This window comes from Scomber japonicus, chromosome 16, assembly GCF_027409825.1.
Source record: "Scomber japonicus isolate fScoJap1 chromosome 16, fScoJap1.pri, whole genome shotgun sequence".
Classification (NCBI taxonomy): Eukaryota; Metazoa; Chordata; class Actinopteri; order Scombriformes; family Scombridae; genus Scomber; species Scomber japonicus.
The window spans coordinates 8,401,186-8,416,570 of record NC_070593.1 but is presented as its reverse complement, the minus strand read 5'-3'; the positions used below and the strand labels follow the sequence as shown (position 1 = coordinate 8,416,570).

General features: G+C 39.7%; 1 protein-coding gene across 1 annotated transcript in view; it reads left to right on the top strand.

The window, feature by feature from the left end:
- trim9 (tripartite motif containing 9) overlaps positions 1-15,385 on the top strand; it is a 40,797-nt gene that overhangs the window by 15,052 nt on the left and 10,360 nt on the right. Inside the window, exons 2-4 of the mRNA XM_053335432.1 lie at positions 1,140-1,235; positions 3,929-4,051; positions 14,265-14,375. Coding sequence (XP_053191407.1) covers positions 1,140-1,235; positions 3,929-4,051; positions 14,265-14,375 — 330 coding nt within the window. The remainder of the gene's footprint in view (positions 1-1,139; positions 1,236-3,928; positions 4,052-14,264; positions 14,376-15,385) is intronic.

The following is a 15,385-nucleotide window of genomic DNA, read 5'->3' as shown; positions in this document are numbered from 1 at the left end:
AACTTCAAAATATCAGCTTCTCAGCAGCTGTGAAAAGCAGTTTTTAAATTGGCCGCTGTACATTGTAGTTATATCAAACCCTGCACTGTTAAAAAAGTTTGAATATTTTCACATGCAGGGTGAAAGCTAATTAGGCCTCACATGCACTGGCCTGGGAGTCTGAATCTAAAATACTTTCATGCTGGGCTGCCTCCATGTGACTTTCCTGTCAATGTTAAAGGTCCTATGAAGTTGTTTTTAGATAGTATTTAATGTACCATCAACTGACGTATTTCTGCATGAAACAGGATGTTGGGGTGGAATTTAATGTCAGGAGCGACATGATGTGGGAGTTAAAAACTACAAACTGACATAGGTCTTCATGTTCAAAGGAATGTGAAGGGCCAGAACAAAAAGGGATCTGATCTGAGCTAAAGCATTAAGCCCAGTGATGTTAATATGCACGTTATATTACTCCTGCCAGGGCTAATCAGTGGGTTAGATCTGCAGTTTTTGTGATTAGAGGAGTTGACTATATGCCCTGAGTCCAAATGAGATTAAAAATGGACATTTATAGGCAAAGAAAACGATTTTGAAGCAGGATTTCTGAATTTTTAACATTAGATATCAGAACAGCAGAAAAGAGATATGTGCTAATAACATGGACAAGATACTATTCCCTTTTCATGTAAATGGCCTGCATTTGCATTTATAGCACCTTTCAACCACTCAAGTGCTTTACACTACCTGCCAACATTCATCCATTCACACACACATTCATATATTGATGGCTCAGCCTTCAGGAGCAATTTGAGGTTCAGTATCTTGTCAAAGTACACTTCACCAAGCGTGCTGAAAGGATCCAACCACCAATCTTCTTATTAGTGGAGGACATGCTCTACCTCTGAGCCACAGTATATTGTATATGTAAAGTATAATGGCATCATTTTCCACCACTCGTTTGATCACCTCAAAGCGAAACAGTTGTAATTCTTGAAAATTTTGGAAACATGTTGTCTATAAAACTGTACTAGACTCTGGTTGAATACAGTGAAAACAAGTGAAAACAACAAATTACCAGCAGTACTGCCACTGTATGTCTGATCTGATGTCCTCTCTCTCTCTCTCTCTCTATCTCTCTCTGTCTCTGATCTCCACAGGGTCAGCTGTCTCAGGCTCTCAATGGCCTGTCGGACCGAGCCACAGAGGCCAAGGAGTTCCTGGTCCAGCTGAGAAACACAGTGCAGCACATCCAGGTACCCTAACACACACACACACACACACACACACACACACACACACACATGCAGTCAACGGCTGGTTTTCCCAAATGTATCCAGATATGTGCATCCGGTCATATATATATAGCACAATTAGATGGAAAAAAGCATATTTTAGCAGATGTTTTGCCCCATTTCCTACTAATCATTAGACCAGCTGCAGTACGTATACTGTAAGTCTATTAGTCAGCATGTATTGAATAAATGTTATGTATAGTATGCTCTTGTTGGTGCATACAGTTATGTTTTTGTATGCATCTATGTATGTTTTGGCGGCATATACAACATAAAATACACTATGGAAACAATTTGGTGACAATAAAAATCTATCTATGAAATACTGAAATCCTATTAGTAATACACGGTTGATGTGTGTTGGCTCTCAGTTATCCGAGACTGTCCACCACAGCATGTGATCAACAGAGATAAAAAGGCTTATTGTATTAAGTTGTTAACATTTTATAATCCCTGGTTTAGACTATGTGACAACAACAACAAAGGTTGTTTCTATGTACCTGTTGAAAATTAAGTCAGTAAGACACCAAAGCTCATTTAAGGCACATTTAGACAACAATGATGGTGTATGTGTATTGCATTGTGTTTCACATTGTGAGAGAGAAGCCTGTAATAAAATCTTGGTCACAATCTGTGTTAGACTGCACAATATAAATATAAGGATGTCAGATTGTGCACGTATGAAAGGTGAAAATACACAAATTTGTTTTTTCTTCAATCATTTTATCTTCTGACATTTTAAGGACAAGAAGTATGTTTTCTCTCCAAAGTGTTATTTTATATTCAGATTGGTTGGTTTGTAGACTTAATTGGGTCTTAGCAGCGGTCACATTGAGAGAATTTGGTCTTAAATTTCTGACTGTGTTAGTCTCAGGCTGTCTTTGGCAAACGTGTTTCTCAGTGCGATCTTGGGAACGCCAGATTAGATTGATGACCAAGGATTTTACCACCTCTTTTCTCACCATTCAAGCCAACTTCCAGCTATAAATCACACAGTGTAAAGGAGCCTCTACAGAGAGAGTAGCAGTTGAGCTACTGTATGTTTCATTCAGTTCTGACTTACCCCTCGGCACTGGATCAAAACCCTCTTTGCAGTAATTTCCACATCAAACATTAAAATAGAATATTTAAATACTGGACAATTTCATGTGTAGCATAATAAACTATAAAATGGCATTTTTTAGAATATATTTATGATATGATATATATATTTATGATTTCAAAATCGTTTCATGTGTTGACAGTGTTTTAGTCACAGACTGTAAGGATGTAAAGAAAGCTGGAGTCAATAAAGGCCGTTAAATTCAATAAAACTGGATCGCCATAGTAACAGCAGAACATTTTGTCCTGCAGTTTTCAATCTGGAGACAGTTTTTTTTTTTTAATTTGTGTGAGCAATTATATTGACATGAGTGTTGATTTTCCTTCAGTGGCAGTAAGTAAGTGGTGTCACGTGTAGTTAAGTACAATATATTGACCAGAAATAGATGCAGATGCTTACGACCTTCTGCTGTGTGTGCGTAGACAAAGCTGCAGTCAGTTTAAGAGGGTGATTAGAGGGGGAAGGTGGGATTAGATGCCCTCGTTGATAATCGTCACTCAATAGGCTGACACCGCAGGGAGACCCTCAGATATCCAGGTGGGAGAAGCAGATATTATTCATTATCCACGTGATGCTGAAGCTTCGGGATCATTTTATCCACCCACCTAGTCTGATGCAAGCAGCTAGAGTAGACATGTGAATATAAATGAGGTTTTTTCAAGATGCTTCTATGATTTGTGTTTTTTTTTGAAGATGGATGAACTATGGCAAATGAACTATTGCTCCTTCATTTAGCTCAAATTCTTAATTAAAGTGTAACACATAATATAGATTTTATAATTTATTCATTTTAATGTCAATCCTGCTATTAAATTACTTTATATTTCCTAGTCAGAATCAGTTGAAAATCTATATATCTTATGTATATTTTCTGTTTGTCTGCTTGTGACTTCACGCTAGAGCTGCAACGACCAACTAATTTTGCTAATTGATTAATCATTCTAGTAATTTCTGGAGCAAAAATGCTGGGAAGGGAGGAAGAAGGAAGGAAGGAAAGGAGGGAGGAAGAAGGAAGGAAGGAAAGGAGGGAGGAAGAAGGAGGGAAAGGAGGGAGGGAGGAAGGAAGGAAGGAAGGAAGGAAAGGAGGGAGGAAGAAGGAAGGAAAGGAGGGAGGAAGAAGGAAGGAAGGAAGGGAGGAAGAAGGAAGGAAAGGAGGGAGGGAGGGAGGAAGGAAGGAAGGGAGGAAGGAAAGGAAGGAAGGAGGAAAGAAGGAAGAGATGAAGGAAGGAAAGAAGGTAAGAAGGTAATGGGGAGGAAAGAAAGAGAGAAGGAGAGAGGGAGGAAGGAAGGAAAGGAGGGAGGAAGAAGGAAGGAAAGGAGGGAGGAAGAAGGGAGGAAGGAAGGAAGGAAGGAACAGTCAAAACAGACAGGGTCAATTTGACCCGGGAGGACGACAGGAAGGTTAATATTTCTCTGGGTTTTTGACTGAAAAGGCAAAACCTTCCATGACGTCGCCTCAGTTTTCAAAGGTTGATTCATCTAGAAAAAAACTTGTTAGTTGCAGCACTACTTCTTGTTTTGATTTTCCCGCTTCTTTGTGTGTGTCCTTCAGGAGAACGGAGTGGAGTTCGAGGCCTGTTTGGTTGCGCAGTGCGACGCCCTCATCGACGCTCTGAACCGGCGCAAGGCTCAGCTGCTGTCTCGAGTCAACAAAGAGCACGAACACAAGCTGAAGGTGAGCAAGTGTAAATCTGTATATGTCAGATGAAGCTAGCACTGCTTTCAAAACTCTCCCCCGAAGGTATTAGCAGAATATCAAAGCAAAAAGGCAAACAAAAAGCAAAAGGATGATATGAATTTAGCTCTTTTTGCATTAGAAGTTTGTTATTAAGGTGATCTGACATTTTAAATTTGAGAGCTTCATCACCAAAAACAAGAAGAACCAGTTTTCCAAACAGTGACATTTCCTGCAATAATAACATCTTGTCAAACATAAATGCAGCAAATTGTGACAAAGTACTGATTTCAGGCGAGTTTCTAAATGTCTGTAAGTTCATTTTGAGTTTATAGAGGAAACAGTGGGAACTGCCGGCTCCCTCGTGGGTACGAAAATCACTTTTGTTCTGACGTTACTGACGTGAGCTGAAAGCAGCTGCTGCCTGGAAGCAAAGAAATCAGTCTTAATATTAATGATAGCACTTTAGAACAGTTGTCTTTAATGTCAAATGTGTTATCTGTACCTAAATGGGCCGAATATGCAAAAATGATATTAGGCTTGTATTTCTTCCCAAAGGCATTTTAAATTAGTTTGGAAGATTTATTCACTGTAAGTTACTCCAAATGTAAAATTATACAACCTGCAAAAAAGCATATTTCTTGTTGTGGTTGTGTGTAGGTGATAAAGGTAAAGTTTTAGTAAAGATAAATGACAAATGCAACTGGATTTCAGTCATTTCAAATGCATTAATTGTCACATTGTCCTTTTAAACCGTTTGCAACACATTGAATGAAGGACATACTGTAAGTGAGAGATGGAGTTGACAGGAGGAGGAAGAGGAGGAGGAGGAGGAAGAGGAGGAGGAGGGAGAGATACATTTGTGCTGTACAGCATCCAATTTCACGCTTGGACGGTCTGTAGAATCGAGGTTTCACACATGTACGTAGGTGGTTTGAGAAACACAGTCTGTGCAGGGCAACATGTGAGCAATATGCAATACACACACAAACACACACGCACACACGCACAAACACACACAAACACACACACACTTTCTTCCTCCTTATTTGAATTTTTCAAAAGTGGTCTCCTCATAATGAATTTCATTCACGTTAAGCAGAGTGCCGATCATCAGGGCAGCTCTAACTCTGCCACCTAGAGGAAAGGAAGTGAATAGCTGCTAACGCTTGACACCACCTTCAGGCAATGTGCAGTTTCAAATAGCTGCTTCTTTTTTTAGGTTTACTACCTGTTAGCTTATTGTAATTAATAACTTAATGGGATAACTGCAGGTTTCAGAATCACAGTGGCTTTTCCTTTCTTTCTTTGCCTGTAGATGTTGCACAGTGACATGTTTACTCCTGCTGGTGCTGTGGTTATTTTTTCAGACTAAACCTGCAAAGCCTGGTTTTTGGTGGCACAGTGATCACTTAACCCTCCTGTTGTCCTCGAGTCAAGGAAGGAAAGGGAGGAAGATGGAAGGAAAGGAGGGAGGAAGGATGGGAGGAAAGGAAAGAAGAGAGGAAGGGAGGACAGGAAAGAAGGAAGGGAGGGAGGGAGGGAGGAAGGGAGGAAAGGAAAGAAGGAAGGAAAGGAGGGAGGAAGGAAGGGAGGGAGGGAGGAAAGGAAAGAAGGAAGGTAGGATGGAGGAAAGGAAAGGAAAGAAGGAAGGTAGGAGGGAGAAAAGAAAGAGACAAGGAGGGAGGAAGGAAGGAAGGAAGGAAGGAAGGAAGGAGGGAAGGAAAGAAGGAGATAAGGAAGGACAGAAGGAAGGAAGAAAGGAAATGAGGAAAGAAGGAACAGTCAAAACAGACAGGGTCAATTTGACCCGGGAGGACGAAGGAAGGTTAAAGGACCAGTAGAATATTATAATCATAATTATCTTTTAACTAGTGTATAAACCCATGAAAATAAGAATCAAAGGTTTCCATGTTGTACTTCCATATTTCTACAGTAGCCCAGAGCAGAGAAACCAAACGCTGGCTATAGAGAGGGGCTGTAATGAGTTTTGAAGCCACTGTAGGTTCTCTTACAAACCTGGAAGGGGAGGTTGCAATCTGCAACTTCACCACTAGTCTAAATTTTGCACACCAGTCCTTTAAAATGCACAATATGTTCAGTTAATGATGGATGGTTATTAGGTGGTGAGGGGCACATTGGACACATTCACACCTCCAAGACGGAGGAATTTTAATGTGTCTCAGGCGGCGAACATCTAATCCTGTCTGTCAGCCAACAGGTCGGTGCCGCCATGTGTTGTTCACTGAATCTTAATGTGAGAAAGACACATTTCTCCATGATAGATCTGATTCTTTGTGTTTTCAGTGTAGATCTCTCATGTGAATCAGTGAATCTGTGCTGCTCACTCGAGGACACAGCTTCCATCACACAGGAGTTTCCCATGGAGTCGCTGATGCAAGAAATGTCTCCCTGTTTTCACATGTTCTTTATTTTTCATTTGCTCCTGGAGCTCACTTTAGGTATGAGGCAGAGGAAAGGGGAGGGGGGGGGATCACCAGAGACTCTGCTTGTTTTCTGGAGTGCAGCTTCAGTAATTGGAGCCCCTCTGACATGGCAGTCAATGGGATGCTTTCTGCTTCATTAGCATGTGGCTCGGTGGCGTAGGTCATCCTGCAGCCTTAATTGAATGAGACACATTTCCCAATGCTCTCCTGATTATAATGTAGTCCTTTGTGTATTTTCCAGATGTAGCATCTCAGATAGGATTTATTTGCATATGAAAAGCAGATTGTTGCATAAAACAAAATGCCAGCTATGCATTTTATACGTGTCCAATTAAGACAATAACTAAGTGCCCTAATTAATCCTGCTGATGCAATTGCACGAGGCTCATTTTGTGCCGAGAAGCCATAAAAACCACAGAAAACATCAAATCAATTAAAATCCTGTTTATCTGCTGCGGCTGACTCTGTGTCTCCTACAGAGCTTCATGCTGCTCTCCTCTGGTCCTGGCTGCTGACGCCAAAGCCCGGTCGCCATGGTGACCAGAAGGACATGTCGAGCTTGTTGTTTGAAGATGTGGAGGCGAGAAGTAGTCCTTCATAACATGACTCAGGTTCTTTTTTTTTTTAACACCCAGCACATCAGGAGGACTGACCCATGTGTTTGTTTAGATTTCAGAAAGACGACAGATTGTCACACTGAGCGGTTATATAAGCGTCACCTCACTCAAACATCCAGACGGTACAGCAGTGTTTGCAATTTCATAGTCACGGCTGAAGCCAAGATTTTGTAAATACCGAGATCTGAATCTTGTTCAGAGTCGTCACCCAACCCTGTGAAAAGCACAAGAAAGCAAAACATTACGAAAAACGAACAAATATAGAGGAATAAGATATAAGAGATATGTATAGTGTATAGTTCATGCCTTCATCAGAGTAATAAAAAGTATAAAATTAGTAGAGTAACTTCATTTCCAGATAGTGCATAAAGGATTCTCTGATTATTAGTATTTGTAAGTAGCCTTTTGATAATTTAACTTAACATTTTTGGTCATTTTCTGGGCTTTTTTTGCCTTTAATGGACAGTTGGTGACAGAGAGACCAACAGATAACAAAAGACGTTGTTTTTGTTGTAAAGTTGAAATATATTGAGTCTGAAATAGATCAGAATCAGCCATCAAAACCGCCATGTGAGTGTGAATGCACCATGTAAACTCTTCAGGTCATAATAAACCCCAGTTTCCCCAAATACATTACTGATGATCTACTCACCAGCAGCTACAGACTGGTTCAAAGATTAAATGATTGTGTTTCAAGCCTTTAATGAACTAAAAACTGCATATTTTATAAGTTTTTGGGCTGATTTCCCTTCTTCACGGCAGCTATTCTTTTCACTTTATGTCAGTAGGAGTCAGTCAGTATGAAAACCAGCTTACAAAAAGACTTGTTTAATACATAATCCATCACAGTGAACATTTTGTAAAGCTTCTTTTGAGTCAGAGTCCTTTTTTGTCATGAAGAACGAGGACTTTGTTTTTGTGTGCAGTTTGGATGTTGAATTTTGACATTTCTCGCTTTGAAAAGTTTGCCGTTCTGCAGCAGACTGAAGTAACTGTTAGTGCTTCTCACTAGTGCTGCAACAATTAATGGTTAGTTGGTTAGTTGTTGAGTATTTTCATAATTGATTAATCATTTTCAGTCATTTTAAAGAAAAAAATGTCTAAATTCTCTGGTTGCAGCTTCTCAAATGTGAATATTTTCTAGTTTCTATGACGGTAAACTATGTACTGTTGCTCAGGACAAAAGAAGACATTTGAGGACATCATCTTCAGCTCTTCTGACATTTTATAGACCAAACTCCTAATCAATAACTAAAGAAAATAACAGATCAACAGGTCAGATCAATCGATAATGAAGGAAATCGTTATTTGCAGCCCTACTTCCCACAAGCCCTGAGCACAGTCCCTGATGTTTTAACGACTCTCTTTGACAAACCAATGAATGCAATTAAATTAACCTTTTCCTAAGCACGTTTCAAACCTCCACAGATTTATTTTTGATAGAGGGATCAGAAAACACCAGAATAGTCCTTTTAATGTTGTGTAAAGAACGTGTTGAAGATGATCAAACCGGGGCTCGTCGCCTCTGTTGTCAGTCCCTCTCGCTGCATTTCATCTGTGAGATCTGAGCTCTGAACGGATGAAGGCTGATTAGAGCGAATCTGAAACTAAGTCATCCTGCATCTTTTAACGCTCGCTTGCAAAGTTCGCCACTGGCTGCCTTGTCCCCTGCACATTTGGCCCGGGTCATTTTAATGAGCACATTCACACAGAGCCTATTTTTATTTCCGCTGTAGTTTTTCCACATCTGTGCCGTTGTCCTCCATGTTGACTCCTCCTCCAGTACCTTTTCTCCAGGGGATCCCTGCTCCCCAGAGTCCTTCAGCACTCAAACATAAGGAAGAGTTTATATTGTACAGCAGCACACAGATGAACTCAGGAAGTATAAAAAAAAACTCTGGAGGCAGATATCGAATGAATCATTCTCTCACCGAACAACAGTTTCATTGCTGCAGCGAGATCTGCAGCAGGGACTGTTTGTCAGTGGGTTCGGTTGGGTGAACATTAAATATTAAGGCTACTGTATTGACACAGTATTTCCCAGTATATTTTATATTGGGATCCTCAACTGTTTTAATAATCAAATAATTATTTTGAGTGATTTTTTTGCCAAAATGCCAAAATGGTCTGCTGCCAGCTGGTCAGGTTTCTTTATTCTTCTTTGATGGTAAACTGAATATCTTTAAATTGGGACTAAACCACATTCTAAGTGGCGTCTTTGGCTTTGGGAAACAGTGATGGACATTTTTTTAATCTTTTACTGACATTTCATAGACCAAATAACTAATCAATTAATCGATAATGAAAATAATCATCAGTTGCAGCTCTAGATTGATGGATGAAAAACAACTGTAATAGCCTTTCAAACTAAAATGCAAATCATTCTCTGGCTCCAGCTTCTCAAATATAAAGAATTGAGCTGCATTTATGTAATTATTAGCTGAATACTTTGGATTTCTTTTGACATTTTGGTCAAACAAGACATTTAAAAGATGTTACAGACTGTGACACCTTTTATAGACAAAACTATAAAATGATTAATTAAAAAAACAACTAAAATAAAGTAATTAAAATAGTCCTTATTTTATAGTCTTTTATCTGCCAATCTGACCCTTACTCTTTGCACTGGTGGATTTCTTCTCCTTCTTCTCGCATCAAGCAGGTAAAGCTCCTCTGCCTTTTTTCTTGCAACGTTCTGACTAAGCGACACATTAATCCCGAGCAGGCGGCGTCTTGATCTGCGCTGACAGCTGAGTGTCAGTAGAAGTAGCACTTGTCACTTTCTTTAACCGTCATACATACAAGACGAAGCAGAAGGCGTTTCTAATCCCTTTTATTCGTCTTCCTTTTTTCTTCTTCTCCTTCTTCTTCTGTTTAATTTAATGTCCTACCACAATCTCTCCTGTGTCCCCCTTTTCACTCCTCCTACTCTCTTCTTCTTCTTCTTCTTCCACCCTTTTCTTAACCTCCTTTTCACCCTCTCATCTTTATCTTTTCCTCCTTAGCTTCTCAACATCTTTCACTTTCCTCAGCTTCATTCATCTCCCTCTTTCTCTGCTCTTTATCCTTCGCTTTGCATTGTATTATCTTTTCCCTCTGCATTATATATTATCATTAAGTCATCTTCAGGCACTTTCTTCATGTCTAACTGTTACAAATTTTATACCAGTGTCCTTATTGCTTTGTATACCGGCCTGTATGCTGCTGCTGCTGCTGCTGCTGCTGCTGTACAGGGACAGGTTGGGAGACTGCAGCCACAGTAGCTTACAAGGCCAAAAAGTGCTGCAGTGGCCTAATAATTACAGCACAAACTGATAGGAGATGATTCATTTTATAGAGAGGCAGCAGGTCCTGCAGACTCGCTCAGTTGATGAAATATGGGATAATATTTGTCCTCGTAAATATCCCGCCCTGTTTAGACGTGGTGCTTTGGTTAGTGTCAGAGTTTATAGAGAATATTTGTGCAGCTCTCGTGAATCATGTCTTTTAATTTAAAGTTTTGCTGTCAGGTAATTTAAACTGAAGTTGTTAATCCAAGTGGACATGATTTAGCAGTGTGTTTTAATGGTTCTGTCTCCCACTGCAAGAAAATACGTTTCTCATTTGAGTACCTGAATGTAGAAATTCATAAAAACTCAAACTTGGATGATGGCCATAAAGGGAAATATTACTTTGAGCTGCAGTTTCTGTTATTTCTGTCCTCCCTCTGTTTAGGATTGTTTTTGTTGAGCTACTGTGACTCTGCGTGTGTGACAAGTCCGATGTGCTTAATCACCACAACAGTCACATATGTGAGGGGACAGCGTTTGTTTCCCAAATGAGCTCCGTTCATCTCCGCTGCTGCAGAAACTGTGGCCCACTTTCACAGCCAGCTCTGCCCTCCACCGCTGTCCCGCACTTTGTTTATGTCACTCGCCCCTGTCTCTCTCCATCTCTTTCTCTCTCTCTTTTTCCTCCTCTCTCTTTCATTTTGTTTTGTTCTGTCTTAATCCATCTCGCCTCAAGATGCTAAATTTCCTCTTTTACCGCCCCCACCTTGACGCTGCCTTCCCTTCCCTTCTCTGTTAAATTCAGATGAATGAATCTTCTCTTCACCCATTATCCAGTGATCATCTGGCAGAGCGGTATTGCCGGTGGCTACCTTTTTTCTTTTTTTTTTTATCTCCTTCGGAAGCTGATTAAAAGCAGATTTCAGGAAAGATGACTGGGTTGCTGAGAGAAGCTGCTCAGTAAGCAGCTATGAGAGGAAAAGGAAAGGAGATGCGATGAAGTTTGTGGTCATTTCTCTGCATCTTTATCATCACGTGAGATTCCTCTAGATGCGTTATACTCTGTGAATGAAGAGATTGTGATTCCAGCTGCGTGCGAGGAAGGGACAGCTTGTCTGATTGTTAAACAGTCAGCAACAGCAGTGAGAAACTCTTCCTGGAGTCCTGCCAGGCCACTGCAGGGGTGTGGATGTTCCAGGGTTGACACAGCAGAGACGGTTTGGCCTGAAGCCAGAGACGTATAGACCAAATCATCAGAGCTGGAGTGAAATCTGCCCTCACTGTAGGGAAGGAGAGAGGTTAAACATGCTCTTCTGGCTGATTGATTACAGCACTAAAAGAGGGGGATAATTGGAATATGATTAGCTGCGTCTCTGTAGGTCTAAAATATTTATTTAGCTGAAAATATTCTGTTTGCAGTTAATATTTAATCCTCTTAAAGTGAAGTCAGATTTTCAATTAGTTTTCTTTAGTCTGAACATTGAAGTTGCCATTTTGTATTTGGGTCATTTAAGTTCACAACTGTGGCTGCACCAACACTTTTGCACACATCATTTATGCAGCCTTAAAGGAGGGGATGCAAAACCGCACATATTTTGGCAGAAGATACAATAGTGGGTCAAAACAAATGTGATTTAAGACTCTGCAACTTTGGTGAAACATGACTGACTTATTTTTGCTTAAATTCAGACTCTGGGGTGTTTGCAGCAGATAAGAGCTCATGAGGAAGCAGCTGAAGCAAAGAGGTTTCATTTACTTACTCTAAAAACTCCACTATATTAAATTATTCATTGAAAAGTTATAATTCATGTAACCAGCAAATAAACCTCTGAGAAAATCACCTCTTTTCAAATTATCACCCGTTTGGCTCAGGTGAGTCACTTCTGTGGCTTTTAACTGAAATGTCTTTCAACGTGATCAGTGATGTGACTCATTTTGATAAAACACGTGTTTTCTGTTTCTCTCTTTTAAAGAGAATGAATGTTTCAGATATAAATACTTGCCACGTGGACAATGTATCATATATATTATATTTTTAGTTTTCCATGTAATGACATCCTTAATGCAGATGCTCTATCCTCTAAAATGGGGGTTAAAAGACTCGTATGTATATTTTTTCACACTCATCATCATTAAAATCTCATTATATCCTGTATATCTTGTTATATGGTGACCCTGAAGAAGGTGAATGTTGTAAATTAATGAGCAGGACTGCCTTATGGGAATATTAATATATATATTTAGAGAGTTGTTGCATTAAATATGAATAAATACTATTTTTTCCTGTATTGAATTCACATCTGGTTATTTTATACATACTACATACATACTAATTTCTTAGGTTTATAATTTCTAGAAGTTATAATACATCACAAACATATAACTATTATAAAACTGCATCCAGAGTACTGTAATAAACACCTTTTATCCATATTTCTCACAGCTATTTGATGCCATTCAGAGGACACTCCTAATATTCTTCATGTGCTGTATAGATATTCAAAAAGGGGCAATACATAATATTTAAATATGTATTTCCCAGGCTGATTACATAGGATGTGAAAGGCCAGTTAATTGGATTACAATCAGCTGTAATTAAAGTGGAGTCTGACACTGTGTGGGACTGTATGTGTCAGTGGTACAATACTTGCATACTTGATGCGCTCTGACTGCAGTCATCAGTAAATCATCTTCATGTATATGCTGTCGGTCTCCAGGCGGCTGCAGAAAAGGATTTTCCTCTCCGTTCAGCCTCGGAGCCCCACAGATATAGCAGCAGTGAAGCAACTGTTACCTAGCAACCCTCGGTCCAGCACCTCCAGTTTATTTCACACTGTTGCGAGGAGGCTCAGTGGACATCAGCGGTGTTAGTGATAGGGAGGGAATCTCCTGTGAGGAAAAATATCAGATCATTCAAATATCTTATTGTATGTGCAGTAATGAAGTTGTTTCTGTATTCACACCATGTTTTGGGGACGTATTAAGAATACCGGGCAGGTTTTGAATGTCGAAAACACTTCCCGTGACAAGCTTCAGCCCAAAAGTAAATGCCCACCTTTTAGAAATTAAACTTTTCCATGTCTCTGACTCACATAGTTAACACACAGATAACCAGAAACTAAGTATTTCAGAGCAAGTCTTGTCTCTGATGTAACGCTGACGACTGTTCACACGTCCGGCGTGTGAAAACAAAATGTCACTTTCCTTTCCGTTAACGTCAATAACAGGATCAATGTCTGCCTGATGATCGGCCTCCTCCTTCCTTCCTTCCTTCCTTCCTTTCTTCAGTCAGTGTCCAAGTCTCGAGAGACATAGAGAGAGAGAGAAAACAATTCCTCAATCAATCACTTTGACGATCCCGGTGTTAATCTCGTTATCGGTATTCCTCCTCAGCTTCTCTTCATCCATTATCGGCCTTGTTTAATCTGTGTTTTCCAGCCTCCTCCCTCCCTTCGACCTCTCCTCTTTCTCTTTCATTTTGCCTCTTTTTCTCCTCGTCACTATCGCCATTTTTGTTGTCAAAAGCTCGATCCTGTCTTCTCATTCATTAACATTTCTTCCAACCCTTCTTATTTACTCTCAATTAATTATTTCTCTGCATCTATTTCCCTCTTTCCTTTTTCTCCTCTGGCCCATTAAAACTCTGCAGCACTTTATTAAACCATCTTTGTGCATTTCATTCGTGCTCCACTCCAGAGTGATTACAGGAAATGGGTGATGATTAACATATGATTATCTTTGTTGTTGTTGTTGTTGTGTAAGTGTATTATACTTGCAAAACTCAATTCCCTCTCGACTCTTCCTCCTCTTCTTCTTCTTCAACCACCCCTCTCTTTTTGCCTCTTTTCACTCTTCATTTACTCTGCTTTTCTCGTTCCAGGTTGTTCGGGATCAGATCTCTCACTGTACAGTGAAGCTGCGTCAGACCACAGGCCTGATGGAGTACTGTCTGGAGGTTATCAAGGAGAACGACCCAAGTGGTTTCCTCCAGGTCAGAGACATTACAAGTTTTACCTTCCCTCCTTTTTTCTGACTCGTTTCACTGTCAGAATTTGATTCATTTGCTGCTATCACATTTCGAAAGTCTAAAAGAGCTGCACGATTGAGTTGTTTTATCCCCGTTAAAGTTAGTCTGAGGGCTAAACTGAAAGTTATCCATCTTGGCCGGTGGAAGTCTCTAGTGAACATGCTCCATTGGGCCCTATAGAGCGTACACAGTATGTTTTCAGGAAGCCAGTTTTTTTTTCCCCAGGATGGTAAAGTCATGATCCACCCTACTCTGCCCCTGATTGACTGGTATTTGTCTTGGTGGGGTTGGTTAGTTTTAATCATGAGGAGTGAGGTTGATTATAGTAAGAACATCAGGGTAAATCAATCAGAGGTAAAGTAAGGTGAGTCACATTAGAGGACTTCACCATCCTGGGAAAAAACAATATTGATTTCAGGAAGTGGCTTTTTTGGCTTCATATGTAAAGTATGAGTTCAAAAATAAAACTACAAAATGCTTTATAGTAAAAAATAAATAAAATCTAAAACTTCAGAGGTACAATTAAGATAAAATATCTAAATATGATAATTAAAAATAAGTGGATAAATAAATCAGTTTTAAGATTTTTCTTAGGACACTGAGCCTGCCTGAGACCTTCAATAAAATGCTTTTCATGGTTCTTGCTGAGTCATTCCACCTTGTTAAAATCAAACATATTTGTCATCTTTGAGTCAAGTTTAACAGTTTGATAGTTAGCGGACGTCAGGCTCGTGTTCCTGTGATTTTCCTTCTGACTGGAGAGCCGACGTTAATTTGACACAATGATGACCAAATACAGTTCACAGCGTCATGGTTTGTTCTTGATAGTGAAATGTATCTGTTAAAATAGACCATAAAGAATATGGAAGATTTATAGCATGATGCAAATATTTCACCCAATCACAATATTTTGAGGGGAAATACAGGTTTGGTGTTTATATCAGCAATGTTTTATTTTACATAATTTCCTTCAA